This window comes from Pseudopodoces humilis, chromosome 26 (genome assembly GCF_049639895.1).
Source record: "Pseudopodoces humilis isolate 2021_Gansu_Grassland_sample_001 chromosome 26, ASM4963989v1, whole genome shotgun sequence".
Classification (NCBI taxonomy): Eukaryota; Metazoa; Chordata; class Aves; order Passeriformes; family Paridae; genus Pseudopodoces; species Pseudopodoces humilis.
In genome coordinates this window covers 4,529,017-4,545,876 of record NC_142225.1, presented here as the reverse complement: position 1 = coordinate 4,545,876, position 16,860 = coordinate 4,529,017, and the positions used below count along the sequence as shown (strand labels likewise).

Sequence of the window (16,860 nt, the reverse complement as noted above, 5' to 3'; positions counted from 1 at the left end):
CCTAAAGAAAGGCATTTTCCCAGCTTTCCTTCCAGAATGTTTAATACAAATTAATTCCTATGTGCATTTAAAAAGGTGAAAAGTCTGCTGCTGCTGAAAAATGATGTTAAAATAAAAAGATTCAAAATAATAAAAATATTCACCTTGACCATTTTTTCCTGTCTGTAAAAACGTGAAATTGCTGTATTTCTAACAGAGGGCTTAGTGTTTGCATCCATCAGCAAAACAGGGTTAGAAAAAGTTACAAAATCCTCAAAATCTGGGATTTTTAAAACATTTGGGTTGTGAGACACTCAGAAAGCATCAGGCAGCCTCCAACACATCAGGAATAAAGGTGTGAGAAAGCAGAACAGTTCTGTAAAATAAAGGGCCAAACTTGCCAGGACAAAACAATCCAAAAGCTGAACTGAAACAACAGAAAAAGGATATTTCACAGCCTCTTCTTAACTGTGTTAGGAAAAATAAACCAACCAAAAATATATTTTAGGTGAGATTCATAAAATACACTTCAGAAAACATCTGGTGAAGAACCAGATCACCTGGAATTTTCATTGTATATTTGAATTCCAAAAAAGAAAACCCCTAAGAAGCCAGTGGAGAGTGGCTTGAGACAGTCTGGACTGCAGGGGAACAGCTCTGGGAACCAGAGATTTGCAGAAGTGTTTGCTACCCCCAAAATGTTTTTTATTTTTAAAATGTGGCTGTTTATTTTCCCAGAATTACCCAAGAAGTTGAGGGAATTTCTGCTCTCCCAGAAATGCAGCAGGTGGGAAGAGGTGTGGGAGAGGAGAAGGGGGTTACATTTTCTTTTTTAAGACTGAAATTTCCCTGCAGCATGAAGCTGTTCTGGAAAAAAAAAATAATAATTAAAAATAAAATAATCAAACCACTTTAAAAAATAAAATTGGATTTACAATGAAACAACATCATCTTTATTGTAACGGCAACAGTAGTTCCATGAGAGTCATGAACGTTAGAGAACTTCAATTTTTATAAGGGATTTACCAGCCTCAATAAAATCCAGGCTTTAGGGAATCACACAGGACAATATTCCATTCCCCAGCTGTGCTCAGCATCTTCAGCTCCCTACGGATTCAGGGTCCTCCCTGATCACGTTTAGTGTATCACAACATCTGAGAACTCTCCAAAATCCCAAACAGGATTCAAGATCTGCACCAGAAATCCCAACTTATTCATTAGCTGCCTTATGTCACCTTCTGGCTGGTTACAAAATGGGGAGTTCTGTGATAAAAAAAATGAAATAAAAAGCAAAAATAGGAGAAGGATGCAAAGCTGGTCAGCTGGAAGAGAATGTCAGCAACAGACACAAGCACAGAGGGTTTAAGGGAAAAAAAACCACAAAAATAAAAATGGCAGGTCCAGTTTTTAATGTTTCCACCAACAAACGTGGCAGAAAACTCTGAGGGTGTGAAAACCAAGGTTTGGGGAGTTTAATGAAGTTTAGGAAGTAAAAAAAGGAAGGAAGGATATGGCTGCTTGGATAAAAGCACATTAAAATGCCAGCACACACCTCGAGTGTCCTGCTCTGACAGGGAAATCCCAACTCCAGCCCCAGTGCCCCACACTGCACACCCAGCTCAGGGGGCAGAGCAGGAGGGGAGCTGATCCCACTGATCCCACAGGCAGGAGGGAGCTGATCCCACAGGCAGGATGGGAACTGATCCCACAGATCCCACAGGCAGGAGGGAGCTGATCCCACAGATCCCACAGGCAGGATGGGAACTGATCCCACAGATCCCACAGGCAGGATGGGAACTGATCCCACAGATCCCACAGGCAGGAGGGAGCTGATCCCACAGATAGGATGGGGAGCTGATCCCACAGATCCCACAGGCAGGATGGGAACTGATCCCACAGATCCCACAGGCAGGAGGGAGCTGATCCCACAGATCCCACAGGCAGGAGGGAGCTGATCCCACAGATCCCACAGGCAGGATGGGAACTGATCCCACAGATCCCACAGGCAGGAGGGGAACTGATCCCACAGATCCCAGAGGCAGGAGGGGAACTGATCCCACAGGAAGGATGGGGAGGAGCTGATCCCACAGATCCCAGAGGAAGGATGGGGGAGAGCTGATCCCACAGATCCCACAAGCAGGATGGGGAGCTGCTGCTCCCAGAGATCCCAGAGGAAGGATGGGGAGGAGCTGATCCCACAGAAAGGATGGGGAGCTGATCCCACAGATCCCAATGGAAGGACGGGGAGCTGATCCCACAGATCCCAGAGGAAGGATGGGGAGCTGATCCCACAGATCCCAGAGGAAGGATGGGGAGCTGATCCCACAGATCCCAGAGGAAGGATGGGGAGCTGATCCCACAGATCCCAATGGAAGGATGGGGAGCTGATCCCACAGATCCCAATGGAAGGACGGGGAGCTGATCCCACAGATCCCAGAGGAAGGATGGGGAGCTGATCCCACAGATCCCAGAGGAAGGATGGGGAGCTGATCCCACAGATCCCAGGGTGGGGACAGGGATGAGGCCCCGGAGCTGCTCCATGCCCGCTGTGCCCCCTCTGCCAGGGATCCCTGGAGCTCTGCTGAGGGCAGAGGGAGGGAAGAGAAACACTCCAGGCTGACCCACGGGATCTCAAGTGACCAGAGCACCACAGGAATCCTTTCCTCACAGCCACAAAAGGACATCCCTCGCCCCAGAAGCTGAAGAATTTAATTTTCCATTATTCATTGATTTGGTTTTTTTTTTTTTGCCTCGGAAAAATCTGTAATAAAAACAGTTTCCACCATACCCAAAGGAAAGCAGTTTTAAAAATGATTTTGCAATTTCTCTTCCCTGTTCTGCCCCTCTACAGAAGGAATAAAAATAAGGGTGAATGGACATGGGAGGGCTGTAGGTTGAATATGTGAATTTATCTGGAATGGGCTGCAATTTGCCTACAGCAGAACAGTTTTCTATCCAGCAGAGACAAAAGATCTCCCATCCTGACTGGAGGGTCTTTTCTAAATCAAAGACACTGGAGCATCTCTTGATTGCTTTCCATGAAAAATGTGCCTGAATCCAAGAAACACAGGATTCCTCCCCGTGTTCCATCCTCCTCCACTGGAATTAGATCAACTACATTTTTGCTGTGAGAGAACTCATCTCAAAGTCTATTAAAGCAGAGGTTTGTTATTTTTTTTTTTTTTCCATATATTCCAAATACAGGATAATAGTTTTAAACAGCTCTTACCAGCACTGGGAAAATCTATTCTACTTAAGGATTTGTAAGTATGGTTTCCACAGATCAGTCTCAAACCTTATTGCTTCACAACTGCAGTATCCCTTGAAAAAAAAAATGAAATATTGAATGGTCTGTTAAATTTGTCTCAAATGGCTTTTCAGATTTGGCAGGGGAGGGAGAACGGAATGGCCAACAGAGAACATTGACTTCAAAATATTACTGTAGAAGGGTTTCCTCTTATTAAAAAAGGACACACTGTATTAAACAGCTGAAAGTAAAGACAGCATTCAAAGCCCATGAGTCAAGCCACAGCCAAAACCGTGTTCTACCCCTAAGTATTGTTTTCTTTTCCTTTTTCTTTTTTTCCTCTTTTTTTTTTTTAAACAAAGATTTTCCTCAACTGCCATTTTTAATCTTCACCAGAGGGTGCTTCATCTTCAGATCCCTCATCCCCTGACTTTTCTGGTGGAGGGCTGGCTGATTTTTTCTTTTCTGGGGGACTTTCAGGCTCTTCATCCTCTTCTTTGGGGGATGGGGTCTTTTCTTTTGTTGCCTTGGAAGCTGTGGGGCGACCTGCCTTCCCTTTGCCTTTCACTGGGCTGGGGGTCACTGGAAAAAGAAAAACCTTGTAAAACTCAGCAACAGCAGCAAAAGCACGAAAAAAAAAATCACAGTAAATGGGATTTGAAGTCATTCAGCAGCAGTTTGACCATACCCACGCTGTTTTTAGCACTCCCAATTAGCAAAGCTGAGGTGAAGAGCAAACTAACGAGATTTAAAAGCTGTTTAATTACAAGTCCTGGCTAATTGCTGGATGTGACATCATAAATGGACACAGCCCTTGTCAAAGCAGAACTCACACTGCTGTTATAATTTGAAACTCCCTGCAGAAATGCATCCAGTTCGCCTTTGCTTCACATTTCCCCACCCTGACAACATCACAAAGTCCCAAACAAAGCCACAAATTGTTATTATTTGGTTGTGAGACACCAAGTCAGAATGCAGCACCTCGGCAGGGAAGGTTTTCAACACTTTACCATCAAGACACAGATACCAATTCAACTCCTAAAGGAAGAATTAAATCCAGCTCATTATTCCATACTGCTGTGCTTTAAATCGTGCCGTTTTTGGCCCTTCAACATTTTTGTGGATGTCTGTGACCCCCAAGATTTTCACCAAGCCTTCTGCAGCAAAAAGAAAACCTGGGTTTTAAACTGAGAAACTTTCACTGCACAGACTCACCTGTAGCCTTTAGCCTGGGCTTGGGCATTTTCTTTTCTTTCCTCTCTGGCTTGGATTTCTTGGAGACCTTCTTATTTTTCTTTTTTGAACTGCCATAGTCACTGTCATCATCATCTTCCATGAGGAAGTCTTCATCGCTTCCTGAATCTGCTGGAAGCGTAAGGAAATTCCAATTTTTGGGGGGGGGAAAGAAAGAAAAAAGGAAGGAAAAGCTGAGATCTGCCAGTTAAATTTGGGACACAGACTCTGAGACCTTGTGGGCTTCCATTTATCTGCTGTGGTACAAAATCTGACTGGGTTTTTTAAAATCAGCAATGCCACAGGGACAGCAAGAAGCAGCAAAAAAAAAGCATTGAGAACTTTGTAATTATCTTTTAGGGCTGCTTACAAAGAAAATAGATCTTTGGGAAACACAGAGACACATCTTTGGGAAACACACACACACACACATATCTTTGGAAAGCAGATTTTGGGAAAAAAAAAATTCTTCATCTGCAAGGAAAAGGCACCAAGATGAAGTTTCTTGTCTCATTCTGGATAAAAACTGCAGGAATCAGACCAACAGATCCATCCACTTGTAAAGACAAATTCTGCAGACACACACAAACCTTTGCTGCAGACTTGGAACACAAATTCTAGCTGTGAAAACCCAACTTGGACAGATACACAGTAAAAATGAAGTTACTGAGGAGCACAATTTATGTTCTGATTGTCCCAGCCAAAAAGCAAACCGTGTCCCTTTTTTCCAATCCCGTTTACTCACTCTCCTGGAACTGTGCCTCATCATCCTCTTGCTCTTCCTCCTCACTCCCCACATCATCCATGAGCATCTCCCGCTGTTTGGAGGCTGCTTTGGACGCCGCCTGCCGCTGCTGACGGACGTTTTTGTGATCTTCCTTCTCATCCTCGCTGTCCTCTGCAGCAAAATGCCCCAAGGTGTGGTGAGTACAGAGCTCCTGCCTCGAGGCAGGGGTTAAAACATGAGGGGGTTCAAACACTCACTGAGTTACAACAATTCAACTCCTTCCCTACTCACCCAACAAAGCTCCTCTGTTGTACTTTTCACTGCAAAATAACCACTTTTTTTTTTTTTTCCTCTCTTTATTTTTTTACCTGCAGGCCTTTTCCTGGATTTGGAGGCTGCTCTCTTATTCTTGTCTGGTTTAGCCTTCTTTCCTTTTTTGCTTTTTTGAGAGCTCTCGTAGTCGCTGTCGGCTTTGCCATCGTCAGCGCCTACGTCATCGTCCTCACTGCCAAAATCTTCATCTGCAAGGAAAAGGCACCAAGATGAAGTTTCTCGTCTCATTTTGGATAAAAGCTGTAGGGATCACCAGATCTATCCACTTGTGAGGATAAATTTGATAGGACCATCACATTACACAAGAAAAAAACCATTATCCCAAACCAGGGTGGGAAGTAACAGCAGCAGAGGCAGCATCTGACTCAAAATAAATCAGAATTATTTCTTTTCTGTCTCTAATTCTACTCTTGCAACTCTCACAGGTGTGAGGAGACAAAGTTTAAAGATACACAGTGGGTACAATGCTATCAGTTACCTGCTGAGTGTGAATCATCTTTCTTAGTCTTCACATCTTTGTCTTCTGAATCCTCACTGCAAATGAGAGAGAGATAAAGTCTGAGTGCTTGTCTCAACTTTGATTTCAGTCACTCTCGTGTGGAAATTAACAGCTTTTAAAGAGCAAACTGATGTCTAGGCTGAGAATTTGCACTTTTCCTGGATGTACTTTCAGGATTACTCAGCTGTCTGTGGAGTTATCATGGTTGGGAAGATAATGTTCAAAACTGAATCACAGCTGAACTGAAACCAGGCAGGAAATAATCAGATTGAGGTGAACCAACCCACAGTCTACAGAGCTTCCATTTTGGTTACAATTCTGATGGTTTATATGCAGTCTATAAATGAAATAAAGGTAGATTTTTAGACAGCACTTGTCTTTATGTCATTGTTTAGATTGCATTCTGTGCATGCTGCTCTTAACTGGCACATGCCTGGCCTAAGCTTTCCCAAATGATCTGATAATTTGATTGATTTGGAAAATAAAAGACATTTTGGGGTGATAGAACAAGAACCAGCTGGCAGAACCTCCATCCCTGAAGCCGAAATCTGTCGTGAAAATAAAATAAATTATTTCCAAGGTGTCACAGCAATCATTTGGGGACTGCAAAACGGAAAATTTTCCTTTTCAGTAGGGCAGCACTGAGGCTGCTGGAGCAGCTCAGCTCCCAAACCAAGTTCTGTGTTTATGGATTACCCAGAAGGAGGAACAAAGAGCCACAGAACCCCCCTGCCCTCGGTGCCACCCCATCCTTGACAGCACAGGGGACAGGAGCTGCAGCTCGCCCTGCCTCACCTGAGCATGCAGCAGTTGCCAATCCTCCTGCCTGGATCACATTCCCTGCCATTCCAGCTGCCTCTGGAGCTGCTGGAATGATGGAGCACTACTGACAAGTGTTTCACACCTGATTTCTCTGTCTATTCCCATCAGGAAGAAAGCACTCAGTGTCTCAGCCCAAGCTCGCTGGGATTCCAGCTGCAGTCACTCCTCCTGGAAAATGCTGCTCCCCACACACAGGACAAGGCTCTGGGAAATGTTCCCAAGAGATGAAAAGCTGATTTTACCTGTCCTCCTGAGAATTCTTCCCAGATCTCCTCTTGTTTTTAGCCTCTCGGGGAGACGAACGGATTTTCTTGGATGGGGGACCTGAATCTCTTCCATAATCGTCATCTGGACGGGACAAAATGGGATTGAATCAAACTCACTGCCAGCAAACCTCTCTCCTCAGCTACAACTCAAACTGATCATTTCACCCACACCAAAAACAAAAACATCACAAAGCTTCAAAAAAACTTTGGTGGAAGCCAAGTCCTGTTTTAAACCACTGATTTTACCTTTTTTTTCTGCCATCAGCCCCATGAAAATGCTCTGTACGTCACCCAGGGAAACACAGAAAACCTCACAAGAGGACACAGGATCTCATTTTACATTTAGGTATTATATAAACCTATTAAAAATTCACATCCATATGGATTTCTGCATGATTCTAACAGCACACACTATTTACTGTCCTGTGATGGGATAAAGGATGTCAGTAAATAGTTCACAGAACTCCTTACAACTCTTAGACAACACCTTATTTAATGAATAAAAGAATTCTAATTAAGAATTATTCATATTTGTCTCATTTTAATTAACGCTAGCATTCAATTAATCTTCTAACTCAAAACACATTCCAGAAATTTTCTGTTAATTCACACAGATTATATTTTCTTAGAAATGTTCTGTTAATCCACAAAGATTACATTTTTTTCAAAATGTGATCCACCAATATTTTGTTAATTCACACCGATTATGTTTTTTCTTTTAACTGCAATCCCCTCCAAATGCCTGATAATGTGGGCTCAACTGGAGCCATAAAATAAATGGAAAACATCTTTTCTTGTGGAAAAAAGTGGCATCAAGGAGCCTCTGCCCAAGAAAATAACACAGAGCAAGGAAGGCATTGCTGCCAACAGCCTCCAGGCACTACAACAATACCAGCATTAAATAATAAGATTTCTATCACCATTGTTTGTTTAATACATAACATATGAGAATCATTATATTTTCAAATACTTATTAACAGTTCAGGCTGTGAAGAACAGAAACTCCTTAGAATTGGAGCTGAAGATGTGATTAGAAGCAGAAAAATTAATATGCATGGCAATAATGAGCTGCTCCTGCCCAAGGAGAGTAAGGAAAAAAAATCATTTACCAGCATCATCTGATTCCTGAAACTGGGAGTAATCGACCACCTTCCTGTTCCTGTAAAAAAAAAAAAATAAATTAGGAATTCATCATTTCAGAGCTACAAAAGCTTCAAGGAATAAGAGGAGCCACGTCCTTGCTTCCAGTGCTGGATTTGTAGCCCAAAAACATCCCAGGAAAACTTTGATAATTCAAAGGCTGAATTAATTCATAATTCAGCCACCTCCACCTCTGCAGTCAGAGGCAAACACAAAGTACATTAAGTATATTAAAGCATAAACAGCATTTTCCTGAGGAGGTTTTACAACAATCTGGATTACACTCTCAGAATCTGAATGTTAATTTTGATAAATACACAAAGATTATGAATCAAACGTTTCTGAACTGCTCCTTTTGGAATTTCTGCTTCTCACAGCTCACCTTCTCCTCCAATTTTTATTTTCCCTTATGATCCCTGTTTTTAAAGCATTTAAAATTTTCACTGGGGTTTCCAGGAGCTTTCTGAACGAGTTACACTCGTCTGGACGTCAACAAAATCAAATTTGCTTCTTGATTTTACAGAAACCTCCAAAATTGAATTGTTGGGTATTTTATCAGCATCCTGTCAATCAAATCCCAACTGTTTTATTGACAAAGTAACCGCCCTGTAAAACAGCAACCAGAGAGAATCAGGACAGCCAATAATTCAATTAAATTTCAGCTGATAATGCCTCAAACTCAGACTCCAAACATCTCCTGGAAGGACTGACAGGGGCTGGGAGGAGCTGGAATTAGAGATATTCCCACAGACACTTTTTTCCAGTCCCTTTGGCCCAAAGCCAAGGATAAATCTGATTTTGAGCTCAGTTCCACAGCTGGAAAACTCCACCCAGCACATGGATCCTTCCTTCTCCTCCTTTCCCTCTCCTGCTCTCAGCACAATTCACACTGAGCTCCCCAAACTGAGCTGTATTAGCTGACAATTAATTAATTATCACTAATTAATTGATGATAAACCTGGTCAGTTCAAAGACACCTCAAAGCCAGTACTGCTGATCCATCTGAAATCAAATTTAAGTTGCTCTCCTGTATAAGCACCTCTAATTCATGGCTTACAGAAGGATGCAAAATTGTTTTATTTAACCCAAATCTCTAAAAGAAATCATAAAAAAAAATAAATAAAAATTAAACCAAACCCTCAAAAAACACCTCAAAAAGGCAAATGAAAGCTGAGATTTGTACAGGTTGAATCCCAGCCAAGCTTTGGAGCACATGTGAGTGGAACAAAGTACAACAGGACCTTGCACTGGTCACTCCCTCCCAGTCTGAGTGGGGTAAAATACCAGTTCAGGGACACAATTATTGGCAAATTTGGATTTACATTCCTATTCCAACAAGGAGCCTTCCTGAAGGTTGCATCCTGACCCATCTCATGAGTGAAAATATGGATTTTATTCTGATAAGCATCAGAAGAGCAATTAAGTTATTAAATAAATCTGATTTCATGTATCAAGTATTGGGTTTTTTCCTGTGAAAGCATAAACAGGGTGAAAAAAATAGAATTTCCACGTATAAACAACACTTTTAGACTTCACTGAGCTATTAAACAAGATGGAAATGGCAGTTTTTGCACCTTGCTTCCTTCAGAGACAGGTTAAATCAGGTTCTGGAAATGTGGCAGTGGCAGCTACAGAATTAATGAAAACATTAACAAAAAAATTAACAGAAAAAATTAACAAAAGCAAAAAAATTACAAAAAATAACAAAAATAACAAAAATAACAAAAAATAACAAAAAATAACAAAAACAAAAAATAACAATAACAAAAAATATAAAAAAATAAAAAATAACAAAAAAATAACAAAAATTAAAAAAATAACAAAAAAACAAAATAACAAAAACAAAAAATAATAAACCCAAAAAATAACAAAAATAACAAAATAATAAAAAATAACAATAACAAAAAATAACAAAAAATAACAAAAATAAAAAAAATAACAAAAAAATAACAAAAATAACAAAAAAATAACAAAAAAATAACAAAAACAAAAATAACAAAAACCAAAAATAACAAAAACCAAAAATAACAAAACCCAAAAATAACAAAAAAAACCCAAAAAATAAATAACAAAAATTAAAAAAAAACCAAAAAATTAACAAAAAAACACAAAAAAATTAACAAAAAAAATCCTTTAACAAAAATATCATTCTTATAGCAAACATCTTTTCCCCAAGCACCAATCTCTGGCTTTTCAGCCAGGGACTAAACCCTGCTCAGTTTTCCTCACATGGTGAACAAAAAGTGCTATTTGTATTTTAAAAAAATAACTTAAAAATCATTGTTTCAGAAGAAACCAAAAGCAAAGCTGTTTCCTTGCATTTTCTTATCTGGCAGGGCAGGAAGGGTGGAATAAAGAAGGAATCTCTGCCCTGAGATCACCCAAGATAAAAAAGCTGATAAAAATCTTCAACAGCACCAGAGAAGCTCAGAGGGTCAGGAAGAACCAACCTGCTGCTGGCACCTGCCCTTCCCTTCACTCCAAACTCATGGTTCACCTCTTTTAGCCCAGACAAGTTTTATTTTTAGAGCTTTATTTAGAAGTTTAGTCAGCAGCGCTGCTGTGCAATGAGAACTGTGGGTGTGCAAAGAGAGCCCGTGGTGTTTACTACACCAAGGTGATAAAAACACTCTCTGCGAGATCACTGGAGTTAAGAGCCAGGAAAAAGGAGCTGGTGGTGGCAGTGAAGAGCTTCTCTTTGCTGGGAGATGTTAAGGCAAGACATAAAAATAAACTCTCTGGTAAATCCACTTAGGCTGAGCGTAAAAAGACAGGCATGGGATAGGCTGGGATGGGAATTGTTCAGCCTGGTTTAAATTATAAACTGAAATTTGAATGTGACTTCCTTGCTAATTCAGATTAACACCAAGTGTGCATGGTAAAAGTTCAGAGAGAGGGGTTGAACAGCACAAGTTTTTAATAACAGCTGTCAGTCCAATATTTTTGGAATAAACACTAACTCACTGACATTTTAGGATGGAAGCACTCAGCAAAGGAATTCTCCAGTAATTTAACTACAGCTCAGAAATTGCAACTTGATGCCTGCCAAAGTGCAATTTTGGAGTTATGAAAAGCAACATCAACATGTCAAAGGATCACTAAATGCCTATAAAACTGAGAAAGGATTTCATACCTCATCTTCAATTTAGTCCCTAAACCCTCAGCCTTTAAACCAATATCAGCACAGCCCTACAGTCAGGGAGAGAAGTTTTTTTTTTTAAAGGGAATGTACAGGTTCCCAGATATTTGTACAAGCATTAAAAAACACTGATAAAATCCACATTTAAAAAAAAAAACAACAACAACAAAAAACCATGACACATAATCCTGAAAAGCAATGCTAAAAGGAGTCTTCAAAAAATCCAGGCACTGAAAAGGAATGTTTAGGTCAAATGACAATCACCTATCCTCAATCCAATAGAACAAAGGCAAGGAGGTTAAATGGTTATTGAGATTTCTGGATGGTTTTTTCACCACAACCCTCAGCATTTTTGAGCAAAGCTCCAGCCCCTCCCTGACCCTCAGGGCTGGCTCAGCACTCAGGTTTCACTTTCAGGTAAAGGTGTCCCCTTTGAGACCAATATTATCAACAAATATTGCCATTAAAAGCACTTTTTGTTGCCTTTTTTATACACAGAAAATCCAAATTCCAGCCAGAAGTGTTTCCTGCAGGGATTTTCAGAGCTGTGCAGAGCAAATGTGCAGTGCTGGATTTGGGCTTTTCATGAGCACTGATTTAAAAGCACCACCAGAAGGTGGCACAGGGCACCTGGTAACACTCAGGGACCTAAACCTGAGGGTTTGGGGTTAATCTGAGGAAAAACTGGGCTCAGGACTCACCACTGAGAGGATCACTCAGAGTCAGGCTCTGCTCATGACACCTGCAGGATTTTCAGGGATCCACACCACTTGGAACTCCATCAAACAATTAAAGGATTTCTGCAGCAATAATTAAATCAGTTTTGTGCTCCTTCTCTATTTGACTCTAATTGAGATGTTACCACAGAAATGATGCAGGGCAGGAGGAGAACCAAACCCAAACACCCAGCTCGCTCCCTCACCTTGATATTTTGAATTTTCTTGTACCTCCACCTCTTTTAATTCATCTATCTCTGAACCACACAGCACCAACCACTCAATTTTATTAAGTGCCAATCCCCAAGGAACTGTTGCTCTCCTGCAATCCCATGGAAGCTTTTCCACAATCACAATATTTCTATTTTACATTGCCCATTACAACACTGGCAACAAGTTATATTTAAGAGATACCTTTTTTCCTGCAAGTAAAATTTCACCCTTCCACTGTAGCGCCAACACCAGGCTGGGATTCAAATCCAGAAAAAGGATGGGAAGCCTTGAAGCCCTGAGATAAATTAATAACTGGCTTTAAGCTTAAAATGAATGACCAAAAAAAAACCTGTCCACAAAATCTCCATCTGCAAAGCCTGCAGGAAAGGACCAGCAAGTGACCAGTGAGAAAAAGCAGATGAAAGGCTGCACCAGAAGTCAAAAATTCTGACTTAAAACACAGTAATTGATGCTATATATATACATATCTATAAAAATATAATATGTATATTGTGTAGAGATAGATATATATAAATATATATATATGTATATTAAAAAAAAAATAGTGGCTCAAAGTATTTTATTTTATCCCATAAGCAGCCCCAGCTTTTTCTGCAGAACTTCAGGAGAGTTACACAAGAGATGCAGAAGTTCAGTAATTTCAAGTTCATTTAGTTTTTACTGCTTGCCTTTTTCTAACAACACTGAAAACCCCATCATTATCCACCCAGGAGCAATGGAATAGTGCAGGAAGCACCTGGCTCTCAGTGCCAGCACATGAAGCCTGTAAATACCAGGGTTTTATTACTACTGAATTTTAAATAACTGATTTCAACAGCCAGACTCAGCCTTAGGTCAATTTCCTCAACAAGTGGCATAAAAACTTGGGATATAGGATGGATTTTATGAAGTTCACTGCTTTAGGTGCACACATATTCACCAGAAACCAGCAGACATCACCAGTTAATGCCAAGAACACTGACTAGAGGGAAACTCTCCCACCACCAAACCTCACTCTGATGAAGAATCTTTCACCAGGCTTCCATTTTACCAAAAACCAACTAAGACAGGCAGCAAAAACTTCATCCCAGCATTAATTTATTAATGGATTGAAATCTATTGGCAGAGTTCTCTAGTTAGCAGAGCAATACAATATAGCAACCATTGAATATTTACCTTTTTTCCCCTGGAAGGGCTATTAAATAATAGAGATAAGAGACTGCTGCATCTATCCTGCCACATGGCAGGAGGTTTTGTGCTCCTAACAACCTGCTGGACTTTGGTGCTTCAGTTTTCCTGCAGAGCAGAGCCTGCCAGCTGAGCCTGAGACCAGGCAGACCTCTCACAACACTGCAGGACTAGACAGAGGTGTTTTATTTGAATTATTTTTATAAAAATACTTAGTTCCAGCAAGCCCAGAGGCTCTGCTTTTAAAGACAGCACCCTTTCCTCACCTGGAGCAAATCTCCAGAGCTGGCACTAGAATGACCAACACTGAAGTGTCCTCTCAAGCAGCAGAGCCACATCACCAATAATTTGGGCAGCTCACCCATCACTGAGCCACTCCCCTACTTAGCAAAGCAGTCCTGGGTTGCATTTATATTTTTTAAATTCTGCAGATGAGAGGTATTACTTAAATACCAATACTGCCATCTCTAAACGTATAGATGCATCAAAGTCACAATTAATTCGTATTTAATACAGGCTCACTGGGAATAAAACTACAGCCAGTTACTTGAGAATGAAGAAATTCCAGAGCATCAGAAGAACACCGTGGGAAACCTCACACCTTTGCTATAAAGACAAATCACGAGTTCACTCTTTTGTCACCTCCTTGGTAAAGCTTTGAGACACAAGGGACTCACAGAATATCCTGAGCTGGGAAGGACTCACAAGGATCATCCAGTCCAGCTCCTGGCCTTGCACAGACACCTCAAAATCCCACCCTGGGCATCCCTGGAGCGCTGTCCAAACACTCCTGGAGCTCTGGCAGCCTCGGAGCCGTGCCCATTCCCCGGCAATGCCCCGGCACCCTCTGGGGTAAGAACCTTTCCCAAACATCCACCCCTGACACAGCTCCAGCCCTTCCCTCGGGCATCACTTCCCTGCGCCGCCGATCCCCAAAGCCACCACGCTCCGTCCGAGCCCAGCGCTCCAACACCGCTCAACCCAATCCACCGAGCCCAGACCCACCTCCGGGCCCGCCGGGCCCGCACAACCCTCCTGCCAAACGGCCGGGAAGGGAAAGGAGGGGGTGGAAAAGAGCAGCAGGAAGGCGAGCCCGGAGCGCGCAGCCCGCGGCCGGCCGGGCGGGCGGAGCAGGGCGTGTGGCAGCGGCGCTCGCACCGAGGGGGCGGCTCCTGCCGGCTCCTCCCCTACGCGTGGTTCCCCATGCACAGCCCCCGTGCCCCGGACCCTCGCCGGATGGCACCGCGTCCCCTCCCCCGGCAGCGTGCTGGGCTGGGCCCCGCCGCCCGGAGCGGGCCCGGGGGGCGCCGCGGATCGCGGCGAGAGCAGCGCCCGCCCTGCGCCAAGTGGGTCACGGCGGCGGCGAAAAATTTTTCGCTTTTTCCCGTTACAAAATGTGGGACAGCGCCCGCAGGGCCGCCCCGCCGCGGCCCCCGGGCCCGGGCGAGCGGCGCAGTGTGAAATGCGGTGTTTATTGCGGTGGCCGTGCCAAGTTAGCAGGGGGGAAACAAGGGGAAATAGAGGAGAAATCGGCTCGGCCTGAGCGCGGCCTGCCCTGCGCGGGGCCGGCCCGGCAGCAGCGGCGGGAGCGGCGCCGCCGGGACTCACCTGACAGGCCGCGACATCTTCCCGGCGGTTCGGGCCGCCCGGGGCTGGGCGCGGAGCGAACGGGGACGCTGAGGCCGCCGGGGCCGCTGAGGCCGCCCGGAGCGAGCGGGAGCGCTGGGCCCAGCGCCTCAGGCCGCGCCTGCCGGGCCCCCGCTCCCCCGCCAGGCGCCGCCGCCGCCCCCGGTGCCGCTCCCCGATCCCGATCCCGGCGCCGATCCCGGTGTCGCTCCCTGATCCCGGTGCCGGTGTCGGTGCCGGTCCCGCTGCCGCCGCTCCCCCCCGCAAAATGGTCGCGCTCGCCCCGCCGAGAGGATGCGAGCGGGGGGGGCGGTGCCGCCGACCCCGCTGGCCACGCCCCCGTCGCCCGCCGATTGGTCAGAGGCCGCCAGAGTCCGCGTCCCATTGGCTCGTTCGAACCATCACGGCGCGCAGGGCCCGCCCACTGTCCCCGCGGGGAGGGCGGGCAGCGCGGCCCGCACGCGGCGGGGCTCGGGCCGCAGATTCGCCACGGGCTCCCGGTGCTGCCGCGGCTCCTCCGCGCCCCGTCCCGGCCCTCCCGCCGCTCCCGCCGCGTTCCTCCCTCACCGGCGCCACGCTGCAATTTTTTCCCGTTTCTCCGGGAGCCTTTCGGGGCGCTGCGAGGCCTCAAGGCCCGAGCCGCAGATTCGCCGCGCGGGCCCGGCGCGGTTTTGGAGGGAAAACGCGGCCCCGGGCGCGGGTTCAGTGTCATTAATTTTTATTATGAAGAAATGTAAAAAATTGGTGTCAGCGGCAGATTTTGACACCAGCACTGATGTCACCACCCCCACTTCTCCCTGTGCTAGTCAGCAGTTAAGGACATACACGATTTATACAAAGTCCAATGAAGATTTTAGATTTTTTTTCCGCTTTAAATTGCCCAGAGATGTCAAAATTATTTATTTGGGTTAGAAAAGGGGATGCTTTAACCATAGAAAAATTAAAAGTATTCCACAGTCATTAAAATGGCAGCTTCTGCCACAGCAACTCACTTTTGCTTTGCACTTGGGTCTTTGGAGATTCATCCCTCCATTTTAGCAAAAAACAGCACTTAAATCCTATTTTTATGCATTGGCTTCACTATGGAGACTGATTTGACGATACAAATATGGTCAGATTTATAGGAATAATTATAATTTTAGGATAATTTGGGTTCATATCATGCCCTGCTTGAGCTTCATTGGAATTCCTTTGGAATTCTGCTCCATCCCTGTCCCTGGTGCCAATCAATCCTCAGGAAAATCCGGCTGATCTTGGTAAAAAGAAGCCCTTGGAGCATCTGCCAACCCCAAAAAACACTGAATTAAGGAGCCCCGAGGAGGAAGGTGCAGAAACCACATCAAGGAATTCTTTCTTGGGAATATTGGATTAAACCCCACTGGGGCTGACTCAGAAATACACAAGTTTTGCATGTTTATGTCCCGCCTGTAGCCCAATAAAAACGCAACAACGGAGGATATTTCAGCCTGTTAATTTGGTTTTTCTTTGGGTTTTGAGGGTTTTTAATAGTTTAGTTTATTTGGAGGATTTTAGTGGGGTTTTTTTGGGTGTGTATTTGGGATTTATTTATATTTTTTTTTTTGCATTTAATTTTTTTGTTTGTTTTGTTTGGCTCGGGGGGTTTTTTTGGGTGTTTATTTGGATTTTTTTGGCTTTTTTTTTGTTTTTGGGACGGGTTTTTTGGGGTTTTTTGTGGGTTTCTTTTCCCTTTTGTCGTTTTTTTTTTTCCTTC

At 43.8% G+C, this 16,860-nt stretch overlaps 1 protein-coding gene across 2 annotated transcripts; it reads right to left on the bottom strand.

Annotated features, from left to right (window-relative positions):
- Positions 1 to 904: 904 nt before the first annotated feature.
- NUCKS1 (nuclear casein kinase and cyclin dependent kinase substrate 1) lies at positions 905 to 15,219 on the bottom strand. 2 transcript variants are annotated; one of them, XM_014258197.2, is made up of 8 exons: positions 15,111 to 15,219; positions 8,216 to 8,265; positions 7,083 to 7,188; positions 5,998 to 6,053; positions 5,555 to 5,707; positions 5,205 to 5,357; positions 4,442 to 4,591; positions 905 to 3,808 (listed from the first exon to the last, which is right to left on the bottom strand). In XM_014258197.2, exons 1-8 carry the CDS (start codon positions 15,125 to 15,127, stop codon positions 3,609 to 3,611), a joined length of 885 nt encoding a protein of 294 aa, XP_014113672.1. In that variant the 5' UTR covers positions 15,128 to 15,219; the 3' UTR covers positions 905 to 3,608. The 2 variants fall into 2 exon arrangements, with proteins under 2 accessions (XP_014113672.1, XP_005529375.1); XM_005529318.3 differs by having other exon boundaries at positions 4,442 to 4,588.
- Between the last annotated feature and the right edge of the window lie 1,641 nt (positions 15,220 to 16,860).

What these genes read in the sequence shown, in the direction of transcription:
- NUCKS1 (XM_014258197.2), bottom strand. An exon ending in AGATGATTCACACTCAGCAG is followed by an intron (nt 5,708 to 5,997) that starts GTAACTGATAGC and finishes TTTTCCTTGCAG; the next exon opens with ATGAAGATTTTGGCAGTGAG. An exon ending in GCCCAGGCTAAAGGCTACAG is followed by an intron (nt 3,809 to 4,441) that starts GTGAGTCTGTGC and finishes TTCTTTTTCCAG; the next exon opens with TGACCCCCAGCCCAGTGAAA.